Source organism: Aedes albopictus, chromosome 3 (genome assembly GCF_035046485.1).
Source record: "Aedes albopictus strain Foshan chromosome 3, AalbF5, whole genome shotgun sequence".
NCBI lineage: Eukaryota > Metazoa > Arthropoda > Insecta > Diptera > Culicidae > Aedes > Aedes albopictus.
The window spans coordinates 190,234,769-190,258,143 of NC_085138.1; the positions used below are offsets into that span (position 1 = coordinate 190,234,769).

A 23,375-nucleotide genomic window follows, 5' to 3' on the forward strand; every position below is an offset into this window, starting at 1 on the left:
TTTTATATTCATTTAAAGGAACCATTTTTGGTACAAACTTAGAACATACCTTTTTCGTTTCATTAGTAGTATTAATAATTTTCATATAAGCATTTTTATACTTATAATACCATTTGCACAAAACACACCTGGCTGTATTTCTTCTGCAATGGTAACGTTGTCTACAATATTGTGTACATTGATTCGTCTTATCACCTCACATCGAGGTGGAATTATAAAATTACCTTCCAATTCATTGGTGATTGGTACTTGAATAACATTATTATTTATTTTAACAGACAATAAAAAGGAATCGTAATCTATGTTACACCTATATTTACAGAGAAAATCTCTTCCCAAAATCCCGTCTGTGGGAATTGGAAAGTTGTTCCTTACGATGTGGAATTTCTGAGGAAGTGTCAGATCTTCTACAATTACGTTTGATTTTGTATCTCCTAGGGTGGTCTCAGACCCAGTACCAATACCTGTAATATTACATTTGTTATCTGGAAAATAAATTTGCGACGGCTTGATATGTTGTGCTTTAATGATCGAAATGTCGGAACCACTATCAAGCATCATTATGCATGGTGTTTCCGACGCTTCGATATTTATGCACACAAAATTTGAGGCAGATACATTTATTGTGTATGCTGCCCGAACGGAACTCCTAAAGGGTGCTGCCTTTGTGCTGTTGGTTGGATTTGCTGCGGAGCGACTAAAGGGTCTGCCTGTTGATGTACGTGCCCAGTTGAAATGACCCTGACCTGTTCATGTTGCTGTGGAGGAAACTCAGTAGCATAAAACACTCTTGAGCTACCATTTAACTGATTATTTGAGTTGTTTGGACCATAATTTCTGTAAAACTGATTTTGGCCATTACGAAAACCACCTCTGCGATGAAATCCTCTACCGCGGGAAGTGAATCTTCCGCGATTTCCATAGAAATTTGTTGGCCGGTTGTTTGGTGTCCTATATCCATAATTTTGTTGATAACCACGACCATTGTTGGGGTATCGGTGATTTTTCCTTTCATTAACATTAGCATGCAAAATTGATGCTGTAGATCCTTGGCTTGTTTGCTCATTTTCCACCATAACATTCAGGGCTTCTTGTACCGTGGTAAATTTGCCAACTTTTAACATTATTTTAGTTTCAGAATTGTGTGAATTTGAAATTAGCGTCTGTATCGCTTGCTTTTGGGCCAATTTCTTAGCTACATCTCCTGGAACTTGCTCTCGAATGTACGCTTGAGCAAGGTTTTCACAAAGATTTTCGACATCTTTTGAAAAATTTACCATATCATCAGTTTTCTTTAATTTCAATTTTTTCAAATTGGCTGCGGCTAAATCGCATGATCCGGTTTCGCTACAATTATCCTTAATTTTCTGGATAATTTCATCTAAAGTTGCAGGAGCTACAGAGAATTAATCTCTTGCTCTTCCTGTCAATTTCGTAAGTACCAATTGTATTGCACTCGCGTGGTTTGCTTCTGCCACTATCGTTTTAGTTAATTCCACCGCATCTATAAATGATTTTGATCCTGACGGCTTACCGTCGAATGCTGGAATCAACTGCGCTAGCTGCGCAGCAGTAGCAATATTGAAGGCCATTGCTGTGTTTGGAGCGATGGTCAAAGGCTGTGTAGAATTTGAACGTTTCTTATGTTTAGAATGATGATGAGGGGATTTGTGTAGATTCTTTCTTCTTGTGGCTAACAGCAACTGCGAACACAATACCGTAGTCTTAGCAACGCGTTTCAAACTGTGTCTACTGGACGAATTTAAATTATTTTGTATTTTGTTTTCAGCAATTTTTTGATTAACAATTTGTTGTATTTCGTAATTAAAGAGACGCGAGTTTTTACATATATTAGTAAAAACTGTTTCCTCCAAAATCGCACAATTTTCCTTTAAAAATGCTTCTATTTCGTTGTACAACGCAGTGCTTATGTCAAGTTTTGCTTGCAAGGTTTTGTCCGAAATTTTATTATGTATGGATTTTTTCAAGTTTGAATGAAGCTTTTTTTAACTTTTCGAACTGATTCATTGATAATATTATTCAAATTATAAGAAACTGACGATTGCTTTTCAAATTGTTAGAAAGGAAAATCCATTACCTGAATGTAAACTTGAATGGTATCACAACGCACAATTTTTAAATTTTTGAACTATTTCATTTATAATGGTACTTAGCTTTACTGTCAGCTGGAACGGCATCCCGTGGTGCATGAGCTGCAAACAACTATCATCCAAGTTGCCATTTGTGCCCCCTGCACACTGCTTCGGTTTTACTGCTGAGATCGGATCCACACGAAATTGTAGTAACATATCCACTGCACTCAATTGTTGTGTCTGTACTCGATGTAGCAGCGACTCAAAATATAAACATCACTGATCATCTGGAATCCAAGGTTTCACTTGTTCATGCTGCAGTAACACATTTGCGACACCCAACTGTTGTGTTTATACACCTAGTTTGAATTGTCCATCAGCGACTCAAAATATAAACATAACTGATTCTCTGGAATCCTGGTTTCGTACACTGTTCATCTCACGTTATCAACTGGAATTTAACGTTGATAATTGACTTGGCGTAATCTAAAACGATGCACTTGCTTAAATATCTTCACCTAGGTTCACCGCGAAAGTCGTTTTTCGAATTCGCTGGGGCTTATTAGTTCCTTTTTACACTTTAGTCTTTCTGAACCATGCTTCACTAATTCACTAATCACGGAGAAGGCGTGGGTCAACGGTCAGCCATGTACTGTACTTCGCGAACATTAATGGAGAAGGCGCACGGGTCTGTCATCAGGACACGATGTATACACTTTGCTTGTTGGACATTGAATGAATGATTTTTATTAGTTAGAAAAGTTACACATTACCTGAGGAAAGAATAAAGCATGTTCACACGAATTAATGCTGCGTGGTCAATTCGAGCCGCGCATGGGGTGTTAGATGACATCGGCCGGTCAGGTAACCAAAAGTCGGCACGTTGTCGTTAAGCTAAGCATAATTCATTATTTCTCGTGGGAAATAATAAATTTGCGATGCAGAAAAAGATGTTGTGGAAAATTCCACTACACTTAGCTCCTAGACCCAGCCGACGAAAAACACAACCGGCGCCGGACGGTGCTAGTTGACCAGAAAAGAAGAAGAAGAAGAAGAAGAAGAAGGGTACCTTATCCCAGATCATCTTCCATCGTCTTTCACCCAAAGTTAATGAGTTTATGGGAAGTTACCAAGCCGGTTCTGACAACGGTGCAGTGGGAGAATTCCGACGCATAAGAGAAGAACGATTTCTTATTGATGGGTAATGGAAGAAAATATCTTTTCTTCGAAGAAATTGTGCGCCGGATGTCACCCACAGGTCATCACTGTGCTGCATGGTCCCAGGTCCCAACGCACCTGTTAATCGACTTCAACGCGGCGTACCTACGATGGTGTAGAATGCATGAAGCTAAGGAAAACCATTGACAAGAACGGCTTCTCCGATGGACGGTGTAAAAAACTGCGTTAGGATTTCGGGCGATCTGTCTAGTTTGTTTAGGCTGACCATCCGTCCCGTATTTAACGGGACAACCAAACTTTCAAACACTCGTCATTGGAGCATAGTTAACGTTTTTGACTCAATTATTCGTTCTTTCTAGCTGAAATAGCATTATTTATAACATGCAGTTCTCTTTTTGGACATTGATTTTCTTTTTGTTGAGTTTCCGAAATGTGTCCCGTATTTAAACGGGACAAATCTGGTCAGCCTAAGTTTGTTAGAATCTTGCCGGGGACTACGACAAGGTAATGGATTCGCATTACCCATACTGACTCACTATAGAGCACGCCCAGCCCAAAACACGAAAAAATATGGCATTTTTTGGGTCGATATTTATTTTTCAATTTCAATAAGATTTTATTCATGCACTGATTTTTGTGAATTATTTACTTTTGCATCAACGCATAACCATTTTTCTCACTTAACTTTTGAAAAGGACGTATGACAAAAGCCTATTTTACTTGTTCAAAAAATCATAATTCGAAAACGGTTTCACATCCTCTCCGACCCCGAGCCCTCACAATCCATAATCCTGGATATTAGATATTCTAGGCCATGGTTTCCCAACCTTCACAGCTAATCGCGTTCGGTAATTTTTACCGAAATCTCAACCGCTGAGCGTTCGGTAATGGATTTTTACCGAAATTCTGTAGAGAAATAACAAATTTCGGTAAAATGTTATCGTTTACCTGTCAAACTCTAACGAACTTCGGTAAAAGTTACTACCTTTACCGAATTTTTCCTGTTAAACAAACTTAACCCTCTAATACCCAACCCCGCCTTTAGACGGGGTATAGTTTGAGCATTTTTGTAATTTTTGTTTCGTGGAATATCAAAATTTTTATATTTTTGGCTGATATTTAGGACTGTTTTATATATCTCAAAATGGTTTTTGGTGTATTTTAAAGCGTATTTACATTTTTTCAAAATCATTGAAAAATTTATGTTTTAGTCACCTTCTAGAAGTCAATGTTTATTTTGTATTGAATCGCTACAATTAACATATTTTAAATTTTTCCCAAATCATTCTTTCCTAGTTTCATAGTTTAAGGGAATCGAATACACTCCAAAATTGTTTTCCTTAAAATTACACGGAAAATAAAATTTTCTATGAAAAAAATTTATAATAAAAATATTTCAACAATACAGGTCGGACTCGATTATCCGGGGGTTCAATTAACCGGGGGCCCGATTATCCGGGGCTCGATTATCCGGCAAAAATGGCTCGATTATCCGGGAAAAGTTTGTTTATGCTTTGTTTGCAAGATTTAAGATTATAATATGTCAAAAAATGTGATAAACATCAAATACAACACCTGAAAATTGGATTTAGCCTATTTGAAAATTGTTTTTATTTTTTCACATTTTTCAGCTAAAATTTCATTTTCAAAAAACATGGTTATAATAATACCTGACGTTAAGTTTAGGCACTACAACGTCATGTATGTTAGCTTCTATGTTTAACGAACAGTTTTTGATTGAAGAACATCAAAAATAAAAGAAAATAAGCATGGCTCGATTATCCGGGTGATTCGATTATCCGGGGTGAAATAATTTTGGAGTCACCCGGATAATCGAGTCCGACCTGTACTCATAAAATCTCAAAATGTTTTCATCTCGAAAAATCCGTATCCCAAATAAGCTTCCAGGAAAAATATAAAACTGTGGGGATGTTGAGATTTCGGTAGAACATTACCGAAGTCGGTGGTATTTTCTAACTGTGTTCGTTTCACGACCCTTAACTGCTTGCAAGCACGCTGTGATTGTTCTACGAAAAGCAGGGTGATAACAGACTGGGGGATCGCGAGAGCAAAGGTTGGGAAGCGATGTTCTAGACTATCCAAACTATTCTGGAATTAGGAACTTCAAGGTTTACAAACTCTAATATTGTTTATCCTTACTCTATTGCCGTTATTCTTTCACGATTGTCTCTGTTGTACCTCATAATAGTACGAGTACCTTTTTGTGTTTGTATTTGGATGTTTCATTCTCCTGTTGGGGACATAGTACCAAGCGACCATTTGATCTATTGTTATGTTATATTTTTTATTTTTGCTGTACTGAAAGCATTCTTCACTAAGGAGAAAAGATTATCCTCACAGCTATTGGCGTGTCTTCCAATCAGGAACGGCATTTCGTATGAAATCCAATACCTGTTTGGGATGAGAGGTTCAGATTTCCCAAGGCTCCATTACGCCCTTATCAAGGTATCCGCGGCGCTTTTGATAAAGTGCAACACTCTCAAACATTCAATGTTCACAGCTTTCGCTCTCAAATTTACAGAAACGACATTTGTTATCTTGTAATTTCTCTATTATATTTAGGTAACATTTGCAAGGGCGACAGTGGCCTGTAAATAGTCCAGTGTGCATAAATCATGTTTATTCAGATTTTATTAACCTAAGTGTTTTAGTTGCATGTTGCATCTGTTTCAATGAATCGCTTAGATTGACGACAATCTGTAGTGTGCTACCAGATAAGTTTTATGATAATTAATTAATGAGTTGTGAATCTTCAACTTCCTGATTGGAGGACATCTATAGGACTGACATCTTAAATGTCATTTGACAAAACCCCATATTTCGCTTCAAAGTCTGCAAATAATTGTTTTTTTTTTCATTGAGGTCCGTTCATACTGCCACGATCTAAGGAAATGCCCTTTTGTTTAAAGCATTTGGTAGCTTTGCAAACCTTACTTCAACGCTTGCCCGACAAAAGATAAAACGGAACTCCGAACGATCATTTGCGATACATCGTACTGACACCCTGTATCCCGTTCCAACGCACCTTTTGCAGCAAACCCGCCCACTCAGACTCCTGACTTCAATGCTTCAATGTCAGCCAATTTGCACATCTACGTGATGTCCACAACACCAACAACAACTGCTGGCACTAGTACTCATACAACATAAGTATTAATGCTCACAGCAACAGCCTTGAAACGACCTTGGGGTTTTCCTCTATCTGTCTACTGATCGCACCCAGCCATTTGTTAGACATTTATCGGTACACCCATCCATCTTCGGGGGGTCTTCGAATCTAACGGTGACCAACGTGAGTCAAATTTTTGCGCCCACCTACACGCCACCCTGCCATTGCCCTAGTTGTTCCAGTTGGCAACATTACCGTATGAACGCTCCTCGGCATTGCTCCTTCCATTGAAGCACACAGACTTCGATATAAATTACATTGAAGTGTCGAATGGGGTATAGTAGTAAATTTGATAAAGATACGTGATTGTTTTAATCAATTAGGATGCACGAAGCGGGCCCAAGCGAATTTCTTTTCAGGCTTGACTCGTGGCGATTGAATAGTGGTGGTTTGTGATATGGAAATTCATCGGGGATTGGAGATTTTTATTTTTGGTATAAATAGGCTTGAGAAACAGTGAGGGGTATGTCAGTTAGCTCTTCACTTTTCATTTGATCAGTGTGAAATACCCTCCTCTAAGCTTTACAATGAGTTTGCTTAAAGTAAGTGAAAAGAACAATTTGACCAGTGTTTTTCAAGAACTTTTTTGTGATCTAGAAGTGCAATGAATAATTGTGTTTGTGATTGATATTTTAGGTTGCCGTTTTCGCCGCACTAGCGCTGTGTGCTAGCGCCGAGCCTAAACCAAACCCGGGAGTTCTGGCCGCCCCAGTCGCTCCAGTGGCGTACTCAGCACCTTTCGTTCAGGCCCCATACTACGCTAGGGCTGCCTATGCTGCTCCAGTAGCCTACGCTGCTCCAGTTGCCGCTGCCTACACTGCTCCAGTTGTTGCCAAGACCTTTGCTCCAGTCGCTGCCGCTTACACCGCTCCAGTTGCTGCCGCTTACACCGCTCCAGTCGCCGCTGCCTACGCCGCACCAGTTGTTGCTGCTCGTGCCGCCCCACTTGTCGCTGCCGCTGCTCCAGTTGTTGCTGCTCGTGCCGCCCCAGTGGTTGCCGCTGCTGCTCCAGTTGTTGCCGCTGCTACCCCAGTTGTGGCTGCCCGTGCCGCCCCAGTTGTTGCTGCCCCAGTTCAGGCTGAGTTCACCGATTCGTACCCACAATACCAGTACGCCTACAACGTTCAGGATACCCTTACCGGTGACTCCAAGACTCAGGAGGAAACCCGCGATGGAGATATTGTCAAGGGATCTTACTCCCTGATCGAACCCGATGGCAGCCGTCGTATCGTCAACTACTACGCTGACCCAATCAACGGATTCAACGCCGTTGTGCAGAAGGATGTCCCAGTTGCCGTTGCCACCCCAGCCGTCGCCGTTGCCGCCAAGACTGTTGTAGCCCCAGTTGCCGCCAAGGTCGTTGTTTAAGCAGATAGCACGTCTCCGTTCTAGCGAGGATCAGGATCTGTCTGAATATGCTGTGTATATAGGACCAACTCCCGAGTGTAAATAGTCATTAGGACTTCACTGCCATCAATTGTTGTGCGACTTTAAGCAATCACTCATCTGTACATAATTTCCACTGTTGAAAACATTGTTGCTAAAGACATGCACATTGTACAGTTTCGTTTTAGCTAATAAAAACAAAATTGCAATGATTTTTATGAAAATTCGGTCTTTTTACTCATCAGTTGCCCTGTTCGGGTGTCCACCTCTGGTGCTATTAAAAAAGGGAGGAATACCTTTGAGTTTTGTAGAGCTTATGCCAACATTCTTGTAATTGATTATACTAGAATGTGGATTTTACAGTTTACAGTAGCAATACGTTATTTTTTTCATACATCTGTTTGATTGTTCTAACTACGTTCTTGTACATATGCACAAAACAAAATATTTTTACAAAAATATGAACGTCGTTATTGTCGCAAGCAGCCTACGCTTGCTCGAGTTTATTGCTTAGCTGCCTCCTGGCTCGAAGATTCATCCGAGTACCTTCCCGCCATCCAGCTCCAGCGTTCCGATCAGCCAGCACCCTCTACCTCTTGGTTCCAGCGCAGGCCCTCAAGATACTAGATCCTCACCGCCGCTCGATATCTCAACGACTATTGGCACCAGGCCTCATCGCATCTTGATACCTCATCGAATATTGGATGGTACCGCATCTTGGTCTCCTCGCTTCCCGAACCACCGCCAGGGTGTCCCTGGGCCCATAACCTGTTGGAAATAAAAACACAGGCGAGGCTTTGTTTTCCAAACCCAGGCACTGACTGATGTCGCTACCAGCGCAGTGTCTCTCCTTTATTCAATCTAGGTATAACTTATATACAATTTATTTCCATTTACCTACCAGTTGATACCTAGCTCTCCACTGAGCTGTGTGATGCACCCAAGAATGTACCTACCATTTAACAAGGCTAACATGTGAAAGCGTCTGAAATAGGATATTTCAATCTCCATACAAAGTGATCAAATCTTTTGTATTTTCAATACTAAAATTGATATTGCAAGTAATCTGAATCGAGTATTAGTTATGGATTTTTTTATTTGATTGTTTAACAACTATTTAATGAAAAAATAGTTCATTTAGTTTTATGGAAATTGAAATCCGCTTGTGCGAAAAAGTATGTTGGGTTGCAATCAAATGTTGGGATAGAAACATCGAGAGGCAAATGAGAGACACTAGGGATCCCAATGCAAATCGCGCTGATTGTCGTCGATGATCAGCATAATCGGTGTGGTGATTTTGAGACATCCACATTCAGCTTTGACAGATATGTACCTGGGATGTTGCGGCACCGAAACAATGGTTACACTAGCGACAATCTTTATCTTGTACACACTATTTTTATTTCGCTGGAAACCAGCAAAATTTTGCTGGTTTTTGACATGCTGTAAAACCAGCAATCCATCCAGCAAAATATTTCTTGCTAATTTTTCAGTAATGCGGTTTGACAGCTTGTTTTGCTGGTCGTTCAGCAATTTTGTCCGAGCTCGAGTCTGGCCGAAATGTTTTGTTTTTTTTTTCTTTTCAGACGAAACAAAAATTGATGGAAATGTTCGTTTGAACTTAATGTTCGGTATCCAGAGATAGCAAACGCGATGGACGCTCATTACAGAAGTGGCGCATTCCATTTTAATGTACTCCGCGATGAAAAATATACATTTTTGAATGAATTTTCACGTCCTTCTGCTCGCTCCAGTGTCTCGGGCAGGAGCGCACAAAATGTGTCCAGGAAAATGCTAAGTGTTCGACAACTCTCTTGCTGATGTTCAGCAATTTCTAACTTTGCTGAATCTTCAGCTATCATTACTGAATTTTCGGCACACTACAGTTTGCTGATGGCGTTCCAGCAATTCATTTTGCTGGACGAAAAAATCAAAATTTGGTGTGTACTATAATATCTTTTGTCCGTTGTCTAATGTTAGTGGTTGTTCAGTCTGTACAGTCTCTGGTTGAAGATGGTGTCTCTTTATCATCTTTGACACCGCCATGATCATCATATGTATTGAGGGATTTGCACAAAAGTGCACGCGGCCTATCGCTCCCGAAAGGTACAGCCGCGGTTTTCTTTCCCTGTTTACTTCATCCTTATGGGAAATAACATTGCGGCGTTTCCTACGGTGCGGCTGTTCCTTTCAAAAACGATAGACCGCGTGAACTTTTGTGCAAAGCCCCTTTATGAAACATTTCAACGGCCGCGCGGTGTTTACGTTTCAAGAAATCTGACAATACTTACCGTTTTCTACATGGCTACCGAAGTTCAGCTTGCCATTGATCATGACAACCAGCGGCTTCAGTGATCGCTTGGAGCTGATCGTGCATCCACCAGTGGTGACCGCCATCCGTTGCTTGGACTTGTGATTTTGTTGTGTGGGAGTTCCAGCTGTCTCGACCTCATCCAATCTTCCACTACTGGATGATAGATTGCGCCGCAGTCAACTCCACCTCCTCTATCGGTTCACCGTGACGCCTGCGATACTTCTGCGGTAGTATTGTAGCTTATCTCTTCTTTCTCGGTGTTATAAAGAAGCACCTTGTACTGGAAGTAGCTCTTCAGGATCCGATGTAGGCATTCCGGAAACTGCAACTGCGTGACAACTGCGCAGCACCCATTTTGGTCACTGACCTGATAAAATCCACCGTCGGTCGTCTTTTCCGGAAGTCAAACTGGTTATCGCAGAGCCCAGAGTCATCCGACCTCTCGGTATAGACCCACAGCTTAATCCACTCCAAAGGTTTTCTGGCGATGTCCTACAGACAGATGGGCATATATGCCGCCGGGTTACCTGGTGGCCTCCCGTGTTTGGTCGCTTCTGCAGCGTTCTGGGGAGCGCTCCGGATGTGCCGACGAGTCTTTTTGGGTGGACATAGCAACTGCAGTAGTACAGTCCATTGCGAAGCCCTCGTTCCCAGATCGCCATATCTGCCAACCAGCTTCCGTTGCTGGTACGGCAGCTGTTGTGCAGCCTCACAGTGTTTTAGGTTCAGTTGAGTGACCTGCGCTATTGTCGGCTGTTCCACATGTACCTATCTGGGTATTCAGGTCTGCCCGTTGCATGGGCCCTGTTTACCGTTTTGGTGCCGAGTTGCATTTCATGGCGATGTGGTCCATTTCTGTGCACTTCCTGCAGAGTTTGCTTCTATCGGGGCCTCTACACTCCCACAACATGTGGCCTTGCTCGAAGATCTTGGAAGCTTGCCTTTGGTGGCTCGTAGACGCCCTGATCTTTCCAACTGTAAGCACCTTGTTATCATCCCCTTCTGGGAGCAGACGTATTTATTTATTGATCTCGCGTTGCTGTTTCACTATCTTTCATTGAGCTGCTGCAGGACTGGTGTGCCATTGTCGAGCTTACGACAAACGAAAGCTTTCCGTTTGAGTGGACTTCTCTTCTCCTTATGCGCATCGATTGCGCTTCGCTTTTCGGTCGAAAGGTCGTACTTCTTCTTGACCAAGGCCAACGGCTTGCGGAGCTTCAGCAGACACTGTCTAAGGTTTTTGCTTTTGGAACATTGTAAAGTCGCTATCCCTCTCTGCCAATGAACTAGTCTCCAACTAGGCCGTCAATGATCCTTGCGGTTATTTATGTAAGCAGGAAGGCTACCCAAGGGTTTCAACAGCTCCTAGTGCGGAGTGGCCTCAGAGCCAGATCAGCGCTAATCAGGAGTGTTGTTGTCTAAGCTGGATAATTTCGGTAACATGGTCGTCAACATACTTCAAGGTCTTGCTTACGAAATCGAAGGCGGTGCCAACATTGGCCGGCCTTCAGTTTCAGGTCAGCCAGCGTCATCCAACCCTACTAAGAAGATACAATCGAAGGCGATATTTACGAGCGTCGAATCGCCTTCGATGATTTTTTTGCGTTGGCCCGTCAGGAGACATTGATCAGCTGACAACACAAATGGGGAGATGGGCCGATGATTGCACTTCATCTCTCCACAGGTGTCCAAGAAGCCATGGTTCAAAGGGTTGGATTTAGGCCGCGATTTCATTCGTGTGGGTGTGATGTGTCGGCTGATGTCCAACCACTATTTGTTAAACGCACATCTCTTCCGTATTGGGCTCTCAGAAATCAATTTCTGTGCCTGCGGCGAGGCTTATCAAGATATCGAACATGTCGTGTGGGGATGGGATGAGCATCGTGAGTTCAGATCTGAGCTGCATGAAATTCTCCGGGTCCAAGGAAAACAACAGAAACCCGTTAGAGAAGTGTTGGCAGGTACATACATTTATTTGTTCCACATCATTAAGACAAGACATAATCAACAATAGTACGCCACAATACTCGGTTTGTGGCTGCCGCTCTCCATCCTCGGTCACGCCCAATGCTCGCCAAGTCACGCTCCACCTGGTCCGCCCATCGTGCTCTCTGCGCTCCACGCCTTCTTGTGCCAACCGGATCCGTTGCAAACACCAGCTTTGCAGGGTTGTTGTCCGGCATTCTTGCAACATGCCCTGCCCACCGTATCCTTCCGGCTTTGGCCACCTTCTGGATGCTGGGTTCGCCGTAAAGTGCAGCGAGCTCGTGGTTCATCCTTCTCCGCCACACACCGTTCTCCTGCACACCGCCGAAGATCGTTCTTAGCACGCGTCGCTCGAAAACTCCGAGTGCTTGTAGGTCCTCCTCGAGCATGGTCCATGTCTCGTGCCCGTAGAGGATTACCGATCTTATTAACGTTTTGTACATGGTGCATTTGGTGCGTGGGTGAATCTTTTTCGACCGCAGTTTCTTCTGGAGCCCGTAGTAGGCCCGACTTCCGCTGATGATGCGCCTCCGAATTTCACGGCTCACGTTGTTGTCAGCCGTCAGTAAGGATCCGAGGTGGACGAATTCCTCCACCACCTCGAAAGTATCCCCGTCTATCGTAACATTACTACCCAGACGGATCCGGTCGTGTTCGGTTCCGCCTACCAGCATGTACTTTGTTTTGAGGCATTCACCACCAGTCCGACCTTTGCTGCTTCGCGTTTCAGGCGGGTGTACAGTTCTGCCACCGTTCCAAATGTTCTAGCGATAATGTCCATGTCGTCCGCAAAGCACACAAATTGACCGGATTTTGTGAAAATCGTTCCCCGGCTGTTGAGCCCGGCTCGTCGCATCACACCTTCCAGCGCGATGTTGAAGAGTAGACATGAGAGTCCGTCACCTTGTCGCAGTCCCCGGCGAGATACGAATGAACTGGATAGTTCACCCGAAACCCTTACGCAGTTTTGCACACCGTCCATCGTTGCTTTAATCAGTCTAGTCAGCTTCCCAGGAAAGCCGTTTTCGTCCATGATTCTCCATAGCTCTGCGCGGTCGATACTATCGTATGCCGCTTTGAAGTCGATGAACAGGTGGTGCGTTGGGACCTGGTATTCACGGCATTTCTGGAGGATTTGCCGTACGGTAAAGATCTGGTCCGTTGTCGATCGGCCGTCGATGAAGCCGGCTTGATAACTTCCCACGAACTCATTTGTTTTAGGTGACAGACGACGGAAGATGATCTGGGATAGCACTTTGTAGGCAGCATTCAAAATAGTGATCGCCCTGAAGTTCTCACATTCCAAATGGTCGCCTTTCTTGTGAATGGGGCAGATTACCCCTTCCTTCCACTCCTCCGGTAGCTGTTCGGTTTCCCAGATCCTGACTATCAGCCGATGCAGACAGATGGCCAACTTTTCTGGGCCCATCTTGATGAGTTCAGCTGCGATACCATCCTTACCAGCTGCTTTGTTGGTTTTGAGCTGATGAATGGCATCCTTAACTTCCCTCAGCGTGGGAGTTGGTTCATTTCCGTCCTCCGCTGAAGTGTTGGCAGGTCTTGATTTGGAATATGTACATGAATCTCATATATCAGTTTTTGAAACGTGTTGATATCAGAGTTTGATGTATACGTTCCTTGTTTTCGTTGTTCGCCATTTGGTTTTGTTGTCGTTGATTTTGATCCCGGCAATGCGCAATGGGATTCCGCCGTTTAGGTACACTGAGGATACTGTTCGTATGTTTTTCATAGTTTACATCTTATGAATCAGTAATTTTTACTTTTTTCATCATTTCATAGTTCTCGTATGCTTTTCATACTTTGAAATGCGAAATCCATAAGATTTGTCGTATGAAAAATCTCATGAGAAGCATCGTATGAAAATCATAAGATGTGCTATGAAACACCATCGCTAAAAAACAACAAAACTTTTATTGGCTTCTAACCACTACAACATCCGAAGCGTCGATGGGCGTATGAGTAAAGCACGCACTCGCCAACCTTAACGTCCCTGGTTCGATTCCAGGTTGCGATTTTTTTTTTAATTTGTGCAAAATATTTCATAAAAATATGTATGATAGTCATACGACATAGTTTCAGTTTTTATACGTTATCGGTATGATTTTCATACGTGGGTGTTAAGAAATTTATACAGTAACAGTATGACAATAATAGTTGGCGCTTTGAATCCAAAATCATAGTTCGTAACTATGATTTTCGCAAGAAATCCTTGTGGCAAAACATCATAGTTGATTCGTATGATTTTCGGAGTTGCAGTATCCTCAGTGTAATGATGATCGGACGCAAGGACGACATTACGTGTTTTCCACACATGAAGAAGTCTCCGTCTCCATTTTTGGCTGCTACGTATGTGATCGACTTCCGTGAAGTCATCATGATATGCTTATGTCACTTGGTGCACAGGACGATGGAAAAAGAGCGATCCCCTGGTGAGCACATCGCTGTTGCTACCGCCACCAAACTCTGTGAGTTCTTCGTTCTTGCTCATTTTTTCAAGGCCATGATATCTCAGTCTGCGTTTTTAAAGCCAAGCTTCGCATTGATGTAGATCTTGATAGGTTTCTTGTTGTATGGAGATGAACCAGCCACGGGCTGAAAATCTCCTTAATAAAGCTAATAATAATAATAATAAAGGTTTCTTGTTCACGACATCAACTGGAACAGCAGCATCGGTTAGAACGTATGTGTTCTGAATCTGGCCGCGATTATCCTTTATATTATGTAATGATCATTGATTAATGAAACATAAAATAAATAAGCACCAAAACTACAACTCCCGCATTTCTCTTTCAACTTGCAGATCCTCCGAGGACGAGTACTGGCGTTTGTCCCATCATGAAAACAGCGTCCGCATGCGGCTCAAGCTGGAGCCCGACCTGAACCATGATCCTCACACAGCTGCTTCCAATATGCGTGACAATACCACCAGTACGGCGCAAACCGAACGTCTGTCGGCCGAGCTGAGCTCAACGATTGCTCCTGCGGCACTTGGTGACGAAACAGTAGATGATGACATTCTGCTACTGGAGGAGGAAATGCGCAATAATGTGGAACCTCAGGTGTAAGTATGGGGGAATTTTGAAATATGTGATAGATTTTTTTTCGTAATTCATGACGATTTTTAGTCCCGAAACATCCGGTAAGGAGAAGATTGTCATTTCCCAGGAGTGCGAGTTGATAACGCTGATGACAAGAGTCAAGGGAAGACTCGATCTAACCACCAATCAGATAGTGTTTTCCGAAATTAGTGCCATACGTGACGATGGTCAACGCCATGATTTCAAATTTCCCATTAGTCAATTGAGGGAGCTTCACCTGAGGAAGTTCAACCTGCGCCGAAGTGCTTTGGAGATGTTTTTGATAGACCAGACGAGTTATTTTCTCAATTTTACCACCAAGACTCGAAATAAGATTTTTACTAAGATTCTAAGCCTGCAGCCACCAAACATTTTGTATGGATCGGGACGATCTCCAGCGGAATTGCTGCGATCGTCTGGGTTAACCCAAAAATGGATCAACAGGGAAATTTCCAACTTTGAGTATCTGATGCATCTCAACACCATAGCGGGTCGTTCCTACAACGACCTTAGTCAGTATCCGGTATTTCCGTGGATATTAGCGGATTACACGAGCGACATTTTGGACCTTAACGATCCGAAGTCGTTCAGAGATCTGAGCAAACCGATTGGCGTAGTAAATCCGAAGAATGAGATTGAAGTGCGAAACAAATACGAAAGCTTTGAAGATCCGTCCGGGATGATCCCTAAGTTCCATTACGGTACCCATTACTCTAATTCAGCTGGTGTTCTACACTATCTAATACGAGTAGAACCATTCACGTCCCTGCATATAGAACTACAAAGTGGGCGATTCGACGTCGCTGATAGACAGTTTCACTCCATTCCCCAAACCTGGAAGTTGTTGATGGACAACCCAAATGACGTGAAAGAACTGATACCTGAGTTTTTCTATTTCCCGGAATTTTTAAAGAATCTAAATCAGTTCGACCTTGGAATACTCCAACAAACGAAGGAACGAGTAGAGGACGTTGTGCTACCTCCTTGGGCCAAATCAGCAGAAGATTTCATAGCGATTCACCGAAGAGCGTTAGAATCTGAGTACGTTTCTCAAAACCTCCATCATTGGATTGATCTGATTTTCGGGTGCAAACAGAAAGGTCCCAAAGCTGTCGAAGCCTTGAATGTGTTCTATTACTGCTCGTATGAAGGGGCAGTCGATCTAGATAAAATCACAAACCCCGTAGAACGGGAAGCCGTAGAAGGTATGATCAACAATTTCGGCCAAACTCCGTCGCAACTGCTGAGAGAACACCACCCCAAACGACTTTCCCAAGACGAGTTGACGATGAAGCTGTTAAAACTGGAACTAAAACGGCCTGATCTCACGCTGATCCTAGACCGCGTCAACAGTATCAACTGCGAATTTTCCACAGACAAAGACCCAGTCATATATCTCAGCACGCCTCGAAGCCCCCCGCGATCGTTTTTGCAAACCAGTCCGGACATGCTAATTTCGGTCACGAAAAACGGAATCCTCGGCTGCCACAGTTGGATGTCGTTCGACAAAGAGAAAGGATTTTTGCTCGAAATCGATGCCACTACCTCCAATCTGAAGTAAGCCATAACTGCCCTGCATATCAATGCGCATATCGACGGTACTTAATTTACATAATATTATTTTGTTTCGCTCGAATTTATAGAAACCGCAAGAAACTAATCGGCCCGTTCCATCCTTCGATCAATTTGAGCCCGAATCTATTCGCTGTTAGTGTCGATGGCAAATATTTGTATGCCGGTGGCATCTGGGACAATTCCGTCCGCATGTTCAATATGGCACGAGGAAAGGTGGTCGCATCGGCGATTCATCATTTCGGTACGCCCTGTGCTATGCAGCCTTGGCTGTGCTAATTATTATCATGTACTTAATTCCAATTTTGTCTCCCTCCCTCCCCCAATTAGACGTAGTAACATGTGTCGCATTGGACAGTTGCGGATCGTACCTGGTGACCGGATCCAAGGACTGCACCTGCATTATATGGTCGATCAGCAATGGCAGCAACGCAGGTGGCGCTTCCAGTGGGGCGTCGAATCTTCAGCCAAACACGGCGGCGTTGAATCAGAATTTGGCTGGGAATGTTGTGGGCAGTGCCAACGTAGTTCATCTCACCAACAATCTGACACCGAAGCCGGTGCACACGTTGTATGGCCACGATGGGCCGGTTTCCTGCGTGGCGATCATGACGGAACTGGATATCGTGGCATCGGGATCATTGGTGAGTATGATGCACTAAAGCCTCGTTTTATGTAGGTTTTTTTTTTTATGTAATTCTAATTTATTTCTATGTCCTGTATAATAAGAGAGAAAACAATTCAGAACCAATATTTTGCATCAGGCAATTAAATAATGACGGTAACTACACAGCGCAACATTTTTTGTTTTAAGAACAAACTTATGTGTCCCTGACAGATTTTGGGCCCCTAAATCTATCAAATTTGATTTGGTGAAACGAAATATTTTGCATGAGTCGTTAATTTAGATATTAGTTGATCAATTTATCCTTTGGTTGCTTAAAAAAATATTTCCATGCTGAATGGTTTGCATTGCAATCAAAAAAGCCCAAAATCGCATGTTTTGCCCAATAAATTGAGGTATAGTTCAAATTCGAATTCAGTGGCCCAAAATCTGTCAGAGACACATAAGTTTGCTCTCGAGACAGACCAACAGTTAATTCTTGTTCTCCAGTGCTATAATAACTGCGACCTAGGGATGTTTATGGGGGAGAGCAAAGGAAGATTCAGAGGGCCTCGGGTGTCCAGGGGGTTCAGAGATATTTAGAAGGATCATAAGTGAAGCAAAGGGTATTTCAGGGACGCTTCATGGGGTTCTAGGGGCGTTTCTGAATGTCTCAGCAAGTTACAGGGGCATTTCAGGTGATATCTAGAAATATAAGAGGCATTTCAGGGGTATCAGGAAATCTCAGGGACGCTTTTAGTAGTCTCAGGAGTGTTTCACAAGGTGTGCGAAGGTTTTAGGGGGTCTCAAGGGCGTTTCAGGAGGGCCTCACGGGTTTTGTGGGTTTTAAAGGGGCTCCACGGGTTTTAGAGGCTCTATGCGGTCTCAGGCACGTTTATGAGTGTGTCAGGGGAGCTGCAGGGAAGGCAGGCAGAGGGAACCCCATGGCCGGTTTCCAACTGTACAGTATGTATCAATAACTGACGCGTGCACAGTGATTTGATTTTCTCGTAAGTAAGGCCGTACTATCCAACACACATAAAGACGTGCCGACATGGGGCCTCCACATACCCCGATCTTATCGTTTCCAACCACGGGCTCGGATGCAATTCAGTAGACCGACTCCACGACATCAACGTTACCAGGATGTTTTCCCCGCGGCCACTTGATCACAATAAGGGTCGATTTCAACAGCAGGTCACCGGTATGACCTACGTAGCCGAACCCTTGGATCACCTCTTGTATCGCGTATGCACTAGCCATTCTCCGAGTCCACGTGCTACCTCCTCAGTTCCAAGACAATTTGGACGTCAATACATATCCTCTTTTTTTCCCTTCTAAACCATAGGGGGGAAAATCTGCTCAACAGACGCCCTAATAGGAAGGTTAGGGTAGTGTGAGCTTAAGGCCGTCTTCTACAGCAATACTAAAAGCCAGGACTACTCTCTCCTCGACTCACTAAAACACATTCCTATGATCGCAAAACCCTTCGTCTCTCCGGAATTACCAAGAAGGCATTGCTTCAGAGAGGGGCTAGTGCACATCGCACCCTCAAGGTTAGCTGCGTAGCCTGCAGCAACGAACATCAATGACTCGCTTTGGAGAGTCCATCACGTTAGCATGCTGGCCAGTTTCCCAAGTGGTCCTCATCACTCCCTTTGTCCTCAGAAGGCGGGCAGCGTCAACCCCGCCCGCGCCCAACTGCTTAGCAGACATCAAAAAATGATGCCCACGTGCAACCCGATCTGACCTGCCCGCAAAGGAAGGGTATCTCTACCCTTCAGGTCCTATAAGATGCACTCGAAGGTTGAAGACAGCAGGGTCTCACCGACCCCGATCCTTGCCGGGGACCCCTTTCCAACCGCGGGCTCGGATCCAACCCAGTAGACCGACGCCACGACAGCACCGCTACCGGGACTTCTTCTCCGCGGCCACTTAATCGCTGTAAGGGTCGATCTCGACCGCAGGGCACCGATATCACCTACGAAGCCGACTCCGAACCCCTGGACCACCTCTTGTACTGCATCTGAACTAGCCATTCTCCGAGTCCACGCGCCACCTCTTCTGTAGCTCCCAGACGATATGGGTGATATCCGTTGAAACGGCGTTCTAGCCAAACTCATCTCCACACATCCTCTGGACCAAATTGTCCGGAGTTGTGTCCTCCCCGCATGTGGCAAGGCATGCGGTCACGCATTGTGCGAAAACGCGGGCACCCAAACAGAACGTGTTCTGCTGTTTCCTCTAAACTATTGCACACTGGGCATTCGGGAGAACCCACATGACCGAAACTATGTAGATACTGTCGGAAGCAACTTTGGCCCGATAGGACTTGGGTCAGATGGAATGTTACTTCCCCATAGGGCCTGTTAACCCAACTATCTACCCTCGGGATAAACTGTCTATCAACTGATGCAGGCAGGTGATCATCTTTTCTGGGCTCATCTTGATAAGTTTAACTGTGATACCATCTTTATCAGTTGCATTGTTGGTTTTGAGCTGATGAATGACATCCTGAACTTCTTTTATTTATTTATTTATTTACAACCTCTTCAACACATTAATGGTTGTACAGACTGATAGCTTATATAACTAATGAAAACTTTAATTAAAATAACTCTAATACATTCATCAGACGTTTACATAGCATCATAACATTGACAATCTAACACAGTTCGAATCAACATTATCAACATACAAAGGATACAAGATAAAAACAAAACAAATCAAACAACCAAAAAATTATCTAAAATAAGCTGTTAGCGCACATTACATCATTAGGGCTTCCAAGGGTTGTCAGAGCGTCGAATGAATTCTCGAAATTTAATTCCTAAGGGCCAGGTTGATGCACACATAGCTAATTCTTTCCACCTCCGCTTCAAAACGACTTTAAACGAGATGTAATCGAGCAGCCTGTAGTGAATACGTTTTGGCATCAGCTTCATCACGCATACAGGGTCACCAACGGGAGCGTCAACACATCTGCGTACCAAAACCTCTTGTTACCCGGCGGGTCGGATGGACCTGCCCTAGCACGAGAGACTCTTAGGGTCGGCGTGAGCTCGTCAAGGGTTCAAGAAAACGCACTTTTCATTCTTTAACGATTTATTTAACTTACGAGGTGTGTGAGTGTGGGAGGTGTGGCGTGTATCTCGTCTCGATGAGGCCGGCCGGCGGAAGTGCAGCACGTGGAGGGGTTCTTGATGATCTGGCGGGGTTTCGGGCTGTCCACGGGTCCAGGACGTCCTCGTAGGATTCCGGAGGTCTTCGGAGGGCTCCAAACGGTCGTCCGGGAGGCGCGTTGTCGGACGAGGCCAATGTTTGCGGTGTACCGGGGTCTTCCGGGGTTACACCAGGGTTCCGGACCGTTGCGGACTCTCGAACGGATCGACGTGCGGGGCACTGGGTAGACGGAGGCCCTAAAGCGGACCTTCTAGGCTGCTCTCAGTGGTTCACCACGGAATTTGGCGGCTCGTGGGAGACCTTTAGCAGGCCAACGCTAATGGGTCCTAATAATGAGGTCAGGAAAGCATTTAACGTTAGAGGGCTACTGGGTGCTGTTGGATGTTTATAACAGTTATCTTCCGGTTACCATACCTGATTCCAACTTTGAATTCCACTCAGGTGGTTTACTAAAACTTTTTGAAGTACTAACTTCTAAACTGTAACGGTCACTTTAATACGGTGGTAAGATTTCCGTGTCTGTTCGCTTTGAGCTCAAGATTTGAATAGGCTTTAGCTTTAGCGCTATTCGACCCAGTAGCCTGCTCCCCCTTTTCCTTCCTTTTCCCTCATCAATCTTTATTTATTCTCTTTTTGACGTGGCATCCATCTGGCAACTCTCTTATCCCCTTTTTCGAACCCTCCATGCTTTTAGATTGTTAGGCGTGTTCAAGGTGTTTTCGTGTATTGACAATTTTTGACCCTAGTTCTATCGGAGTGATTATACAGTACTAACAATTTTTAACAATTATTAACAAACAAATAACAACTTTACTAACAATTAACAAGAACAACTAACCAATAGTCATATCCTTTATTATATTTTTAACTATCATTACTAACATTACTAACATCAAATCTAACAATATTCTAAAAAATACAAATAAACAAACGCAGATCATCGCAACGGTAACACTCTATATCACTTTCGGTTGTATTAACGTCGATGTTCGACAGCAGCAAAGAAAAGCAATCATCAGTTGACTCCGGTTGCTCACTGTTCTCATTTCGTTGCCTTTTATAGCACATATTTGTTCCACTCATTACTTCAGCTGCTACGACCGGTGTGGAATGAAGTGGAATTGCACTATTATGAAAAGTGTCGTTAGCCATGATTCGGTCCAGCGTATCCATAATCGAAGAAACTTGACGTTGTAGTTCGGATATATAAGAATTTATCGACTTAGCAGCATCAACCGGGAATGCAAGTGGTGACTTTGGCTTAGCACTTCTCCAGTCATTGAAGGCAGGCGTACATTCACAACACAACCATACGAAGCCGCAAGAAAGAGATCGTAGATGCTCACTACTTAGACCAACACATGAGATATGATAGCTCGTTCCACACGGTCCAGCACACTTTACATACATTCGCAATTCCGTATGAATACACAGCTCACATTCTTTGCAAAAAACTTTTGCATCACAATCCGACGAATTTGTTTTCATTCTGAAGTTGTCCAAAATTGCTGATTTTCGGTACTTTTTCCACGGAGTAGTTTTGGTCACTGAGCGATCCACGTAACGGTTTTGCTTTTTACAATATACGATGCAAGTTCACAAAAAAACGGGTCGGTTTGACGGAAGGCTATAAACGATGCAGCAGCTCAAGCGAAATTGTACATGTCTTTTAGCGTGCGAGTTGGATCATTTTTATCTAACGCGGTCGTTTCTTCCGTTGCCTTGTTCTAGTGCTCATCTTATGCTCATTCTTGTGCTCATCGAAGTACCGTCGTGCGGGATGTCATTGGGCCAAAGTGGGGTGGCATTGGGCCACTGTTCCGCTCATTTAGAGTACGACGGGAATGCATTTTATTTGTAAAACTACTAGAATACATAATTCTAAGATACTTGGCATCCACCGTCAAGCTCTCTGACTTATATTGAATTGGTAGGATCGATGGACCAATGTTACCCTCTAGGCCCAATGTCACCCCTAACGACGATATTACTTAACCATCACTTCCATCCGTCAAGAGGCTCCCATCATTATCGCTGCATTATTTTGGCTCGTAACACGAAGTCGTTGCGGGATGCATTGAACTTCTTATCCATGTTTCTGGGTACGGCCCAGCAGTTCCATTTCCTCGCACTCTGCTTCTTCCAAGCGGTCATCGGCAAAAAAGGTGTTTGACGTTTGTAACGTTCTACGTTCTGCCGAGTTCCTTGCTGCAGTATTGTCGTCTGCGCTCCGTTCCTCTCTTTTAAGCGACGACTCGAGTAACAAATAACGAAGACGTTCACAAACGAAAACAGTTTATTTGAGAAACACGTCTGTATGACTTGATGTCTGGCTTGTGAATAATAGTTAGGAAAAAATAACAGTGGTTGGTCTTCAAGGGCGTAACCAGTCGTCCGTCTGGTAACTCATCAATCGGATAGTTCAAGAGTCCTACGAAGCGTCCTGAAGCGGTTGAAATCCAAAGCCTTCGTGAAAATATCGGTAACTAGATTTTCCAACGCAGGTATGTTCCAATAGCGTGGAGATTGTTTCAAACCGGACGACTTCAACAGATTGCAAACTTGACCTTTCTTTGCACGTACACCATCCGGAATCTGCATGAATATGCCTTCCTTAAGTTGTTCGTGTACAGACGCTCTCTGGCCATTTGCCTCCTCTTTCATGTGGAACACCCATTTAGTTTTCAAGCATCGGGCTCCTTCAGGACGGGTAACGATTCTCCAAACGCTATTTGATTCCATGGTGTGCAATTCGTTCTGAGCGGCCTTG

At 43.8% G+C, this 23,375-nt stretch overlaps 2 protein-coding genes across 3 annotated transcripts in view; both read left to right on the plus strand.

Moving 5' to 3' along the window:
• Positions 1-23,375, plus strand: part of LOC109409011 (neurobeachin-like protein 1) — a 255,913-nt gene that overhangs the window by 223,127 nt on the left and 9,411 nt on the right. For both annotated transcript variants that reach the window (XM_062856956.1, XM_062856957.1), the window contains 4 exons: positions 14,970-15,230; positions 15,295-16,803; positions 16,890-17,062; positions 17,149-17,462. In XM_062856956.1, the coding sequence (XP_062712940.1) occupies positions 14,970-15,230; positions 15,295-16,803; positions 16,890-17,062; positions 17,149-17,462 (2,257 nt within the window). The remainder of the gene's footprint in view (positions 1-14,969; positions 15,231-15,294; positions 16,804-16,889; positions 17,063-17,148; positions 17,463-23,375) is intronic.
• On the plus strand, positions 6,865-8,072 carry LOC109409014 (cuticle protein 21). Its single transcript, XM_019682423.3, has 2 exons — positions 6,865-7,004; positions 7,099-8,072. Exons 1-2 carry the CDS (start codon positions 6,990-6,992, stop codon positions 7,828-7,830), a joined length of 747 nt encoding a protein of 248 aa, XP_019537968.1. The 5' UTR covers positions 6,865-6,989; the 3' UTR covers positions 7,831-8,072.